The 5,505-nt window shown below is 41.9% G+C and overlaps 1 protein-coding gene across 1 annotated transcript; it reads right to left on the reverse strand.

Annotated features, from left to right (window-relative positions):
• Positions 1-323: 323 nt before the first annotated feature.
• On the reverse strand, positions 324-5,018 carry LOC122919920. The gene is made up of 3 exons (XM_044269113.1): positions 4,054-5,018; positions 1,694-1,719; positions 324-441 (listed from the first exon to the last, which is right to left on the reverse strand). The coding sequence occupies exons 1-2, from the start codon at positions 4,774-4,776 to the stop codon at positions 1,711-1,713; spliced, it is 732 nt and encodes a 243-aa protein (XP_044125048.1). The 5' UTR covers positions 4,777-5,018; the 3' UTR covers positions 324-441; positions 1,694-1,710.
• Between the last annotated feature and the right edge of the window lie 487 nt (positions 5,019-5,505).

Genomic DNA, 5,505 nt, shown 5'->3' on the forward strand with positions numbered 1-5,505 from the left:
AGCAGAGAATCAGTCTTCATGTCATAGCAGAGAATCAGGCTTCACGTCAGCCACTACTGCAACAGTCCATTGTCATAATTTTAGGCCCAGCACCCAGGCAGAGGAGAGAGGTCCCGTAACAGACAATCAGGCTTCACGTCAGCCACCAGTGCAACAGTCCATTGGCATATATTTAGGCCCAGCACCCAGGCAGAGGAGAGAGGTCCCTTAACAGAGAATCTGGCTTCATGTCAGCAGAGAATCAGTCTTCATGTCATAGCAGAGAATCATAATAAGGAAATTGCAGCACACAGTATCTCTTGATGCTTTTAAATTTTAATTTCACATTTTTACATTTTTTTAAACATGCTTAAAGTTCCGGTGCAATATTCACAGTGGAAAAGGTAGAAGATGTGTGACCAAACGTTTCGGCCTGTCACGGCCTTCTTCAGTGGTCTAAATCTATAAAGATAATTCATATTTATCAGTCATATGTTATATGCATTGGTATCTTCATCACATGAGGATAAAATGTTTTCATTTATCTATGTACACATTTATAATTTGAACGTAAGAAAAGTTAATGTACAAAAGATGTATTATTAAAAACAATAGACAGCTCATTATCCCTTCTGAGTGAACCTAGTATCAACCATTATCAGCTATTATCATTAAACTCTATGCAGTTCAGTATGTTATTATTGGTCAATGGATCCCTGGACATGGTGCGTCACCGCATCCTGATTGTATGCATAGTGATTCTGTCCAATGCGGAACACACCCACACTATTATGTAAATATTATACTTAGTGTTATAGACAATATGTATATCACTATTGAGGCATATATCAATTTTGTGTGTTGTGTCCGTCATTGGGCAGCCCCACTAATGCATACAGTCTATGGATAAGGCTCATCCTCAACTTAGAACGGTCGGCGGTCACATCAAAATCACTTGGATAGACCTCAAGGTATCATCTATATGGGCAAAAATAAGTTCCATCTGGAATATGCAAGTAAGCCATTCAGTAGAGTAGCAAGTGATTGATCTGTGATCATTACCTTCAGTGCTGTGTCTTCAAGGAAAAAGCGCCGGGTGTATAATGTGGGAGCCGATTTTGGCGCCTTTTATTATCGCGGGGGATGCGCGTCATTGCGCTCTACGTCATACGGCATTCCCGGTCATGTGATTGGGAAGTGCGTGCGTTCCATTTGCGTGTCAAGCACGCAGACCGGCCGTGTGCTGAGTTGCCGTGCGCATGCGCAAGCAGGACCGGAACTGTCCTGCGTTCCACCTGCGTGTCATTCGTGCCGTTCGGGGGAAGGGAAGTGTTATGCGGCGTAACATTAATATGGTATCGTGCGCTGGGGCTGCAATGAGCCACCTTGTGTATAGCATAGCCATACATTTAAATGTGGAGCCTGGATACAGTGAAGCACCAATTCAGAATAAACCTGTTACATCTGATATATGTTAATTGAGCAATATAGAATTTAATATTATGAAAGAGAACCTTAGTTCCATAATGCAAATATAATGTCCCTAGTGTGATGGGAAATGGGTAGGATGGATGGATAACAGGAAAGAGGGATGGGAAAGATCTCAGGAGGGGGAGGAGGAAGGGGGGAGGAAATGGGGAGGGAAAGGGAAGAAAAAAGGGGAGGAGGGAGGAGGGGGGGGGGGGGGGGGGGGGGGGGGAAAGTGTTATCTCACCCTCGCAGGTCGTGATATCAGCGGGTCTGTAAGGAGAAATAAAGAGATTTCTTTGTTAACAACACATAGGGATTGCTCAATATATTAAACATTAATGGAAAAGTCACATTCTCGATTTAAACCATGTGGTGTAAGAGTCCCGAGTGTGTGGATCCAATACGCTTCTCGTTGTTTTAAATGTAAAATCCGGTTTCCTCCACGTCTTGGAGAATCGACCTGTTCCAATATTTGGAACCGTAATTGTGATGCCTGGTGATTTTTCTCTTTGAAGTGGTATGGGACGGGTAGCAAGGTGTGTCCGAGTCTAATTGTGGACTTATGTTTACTTACGCGATCGCGTATATGTTGGGTAGTCTCGCCCACATACGCCAGTCCGCATGGGCATTTCAGTATATAGACCACAAAGCTTGAGTCACACGTAAAAAAACCTTTAATGGGGTATTGTCGTCCGGTTCTTGGGTGGGTCACGTATTCGCCTCTGGTGACGCTTGAGCATTGAGCGCAGTGTAAACATGGGAATGTACCTTGTCGTTGACTCCTCAAGAAAGTCTGTTTTGGCAGCCTAGTAAGGCTACCTATGTCGGCCTTGACCAGTTTGTCTTTGACATTATGGGGTCTCTTGTAGCATGTGATTGGGGGTTCGCTGAATTCCGGAATGTTGGGATATGCTTTTACGAGTAATGGCCAATGTTTTCTTAATGCTTGGTGAATTTTAGGTATCAAGGGGTGGTATGTTGTTACACAGGCTAGTCTTTTGGGTTCTTTGTGACGTGGTCTAACTCTTTCGTTAATATTATTTAATGTCGAATTAAGGAGTGTTCGGGGATAACCTCTTGTCTGGAATTTCTCTGTCATCTCCATCAGTCTGGTTTCCCTTACTTCGGTGTCCGTGACGATGCGGTTAACTCTTATGAATTGGGACTTCGGCAGAGAATTTTTAGTAGCCCTGGGGTGGCAGCTGTTAAAGTGGAGAAGACTATTACGGTCAGTGGGTTTATTGTATAGATCCAATGTTATATTGCCTGAGGGGTCGAGTTCAATTATTGTGTCTAGGAAACTTATTTTCTCTTTACTTGACTGTATGGTGAATCCTAGTTCTGGATAAATGGAATTGAGATCCTGTACAAATTTTTCAATAGTGTTTGTGGGGCCCCCCCATATGCAAAAAATGTCGTCGATGAACCGTAGCCACGTGATTGAAAATTGGTTAAATAAGGGATGAGTATATACATGATCCTCCTCAAAGGCTATCATATATGCATTTGCATATGGCGGGGCCACATTTGACCCCATGGCGGTACCTTTTTTCTGGCCGTAGTATGTGTCCCCCAACAAGAAGTAATTTTTGGTTAGTATAGTTGTTAGTAATTCTATACAGAATTTCTGTTGTGTTGTTTCTAGATTTGAGTGATTATGTAGTAATCTGGTGGTAGCTTGAATCCCTTTTTCGTGTTCAATGGATGTGTATAAACTGTTCACATCTAGGGTGATTAATGTGCAACCAGGTGGCTTATCTATCTCTTGCAATTTGGAGATAAAGTCTGTTGTGTCAAGAAGAAATGATCTGGATGTTTTAATCAGGGGCGTTAGGATTTTTTCTAGATAAATAGCCAATGGTGAAAATATGGAATCTGTGGAAGCGACAATAGGGCGGCCAGGGGGATCTTGTAAATTTTTGTGGATTTTGGGTAAAGTGTAAAATACGGGTATGATGGGATCTTGTTTGCTGAGAAATGTTACGGTTTTGGAATCAATTATCCCTAGATTATTGTATCTTGTTAGAATGTTGGAGATACACTCCTGAATTTGTGGTGTTGGGTTCTGCCTTAAGATTTCATATGTTGTCTCGTCCTCTAGTTGTCTCCTTATTTCACGCATGTATTTAATTTTATCCATCACCACCAGGGCACCACCCTTATCGGCTGGTTTAATTATAATATCGCTCTTTGTTTGTAGTGAATCTAGGGCCATTTTTTCTTCTGCTGTTAAATTGTTGGTATGTTTATAGTGACCTTGTTTGTGGTCTTTAATGATTTCTTGTATTGATTTTTGGGCAAAGGAGATGTATGTTTCTATCGGGTGTTTGTTGCGGGGTGGCATAAAGGAGCTCTTATTTCTAAGGCCCAATGTTTCCAGGGATAAAGCCCCTGGTGATTCCAAGGTATTGGGTGGTCCGGATTCCGCCTCGCTAAAGTGTGCCTTCAGTCTTAAGGTTCGGTAGAACCTCTGGAGTTCCTGTTCCAGGGTAAATGTACTTAGGCTCGGTGTTGGGCAAAAGGATAGTCCCTTCTGGAGAATCTGAGTCTGTGCGGGGGATAGATTGGTAGAGGAGATATTTACAACTAAGTTGTTCTCCTTACCTGCGATCTGGTCTGTACTTGACTTCCTTGACTGTCTCCTGCCACCTCTCCTGGTGCGCCTGGTCCTGGTCCCCGTCCTCTCCGTCGGTTGCCTAAAAAACGAGCTGGGTGTTTGTAGTTTCCTGATCGGTCACTGTCGGATGATGAGCCGGAGTACTGTTGATATCTGTTATTCCACGGGTTGTACTGGGGACTCTTTTTCCACCGATATACGTTATCGAGGCGATAATCCTCCGCGTCGCGCACGAATTTCTGTCGCTTGTTCAGTTCTGTATGTTTTTTGTATTCACTCAGTTGTTTCTCGATCTTGTCTTTGGCTTTTTTCCATTCTTCTTCTGGTGCTGTCGTGATTAGAGTTGTCTCCGTGATCTCGATCTTTTTAGATAAATCTTCTATTGACTTTTGTAATTGTTCTATCGTGAGTAGAATTATATCAAAGGAACATTTATTTAAAATGTTTTCAAAACGTGTTGAAAATTCTGTGTTGTCGGAGAATAATGTAGGTCTCAATCTTGAGCGTAGACCTCTTGGTATCCGGTTGGTACGGTAATATTCGGCAAGGGTGCTGCAATGGAGTTCCCAGCCTATCAGGCGTTTTCGGTCTCTTTCATAATCTCGTATCTTCAGTTCATGACTGGGTATGTGGAGAAAGTCGCTGGAAAGGTTCACTCCAGAGACAATGCTGTCAGCGGTGCTGGTATCATAGGAAAACACATTTGTCATGTTCAAGTAGGGTGCCAGTAACTCACAGTATTACTAACAATGATGAGTTTTGGAGTACCGCACACCTGTATGTTGCACTGGTGCTTGCAAGGACTTCTTCAGTCACGTTATGATAATAAGGAAATTGCAGCACACAGTATCTCTTGATGCTTTTAAATTTTAATTTCACATTTTTACATTTTTTTAAACATGCTTAAAGTTCCGGTGCAATATTCACAGTGGAAAAGGTAGAAGATGTGTGACCAAACGTTTCGGCCTGTCACGGCCTTCTTCAGTGGTCTAAATCTATAAAGATAATTCATATTTATCAGTCATATGTTATATGCATTGGTATCTTCATCACATGAGGATAAAATGTTTTCATTTATCTATGTACACATTTATAATTTGAACGTAAGAAAAGTTAATGTACAAAAGATGTATTATTAAAAACAATAGACAGCTCATTATCCCTTCTGAGTGAACCTAGTATCAACCATTATCAGCTATTATCATTAAACTCTATGCAGTTCAGTATGTTATTATTGGTCAATGGATCCCTGGACATGGTGCGTCACCGCATCCTGATTGTATGCATAGTGATTCTGTCCAATGCGGAACACACCCACACTATTATGTAAATATTATACTTAGTGTTATAGACAAGACATGCGTGAAATAAGGAGACAACTAGAGGACGAGACAACATATGAAATCTTAAGGCAGAACCCAACACCACAAATTCAGGAG

The sequence above is a fragment of the Bufo gargarizans genome, chromosome 9 (genome assembly GCF_014858855.1).
Source record: "Bufo gargarizans isolate SCDJY-AF-19 chromosome 9, ASM1485885v1, whole genome shotgun sequence".
Taxonomy (NCBI): domain Eukaryota; kingdom Metazoa; phylum Chordata; class Amphibia; order Anura; family Bufonidae; genus Bufo; species Bufo gargarizans.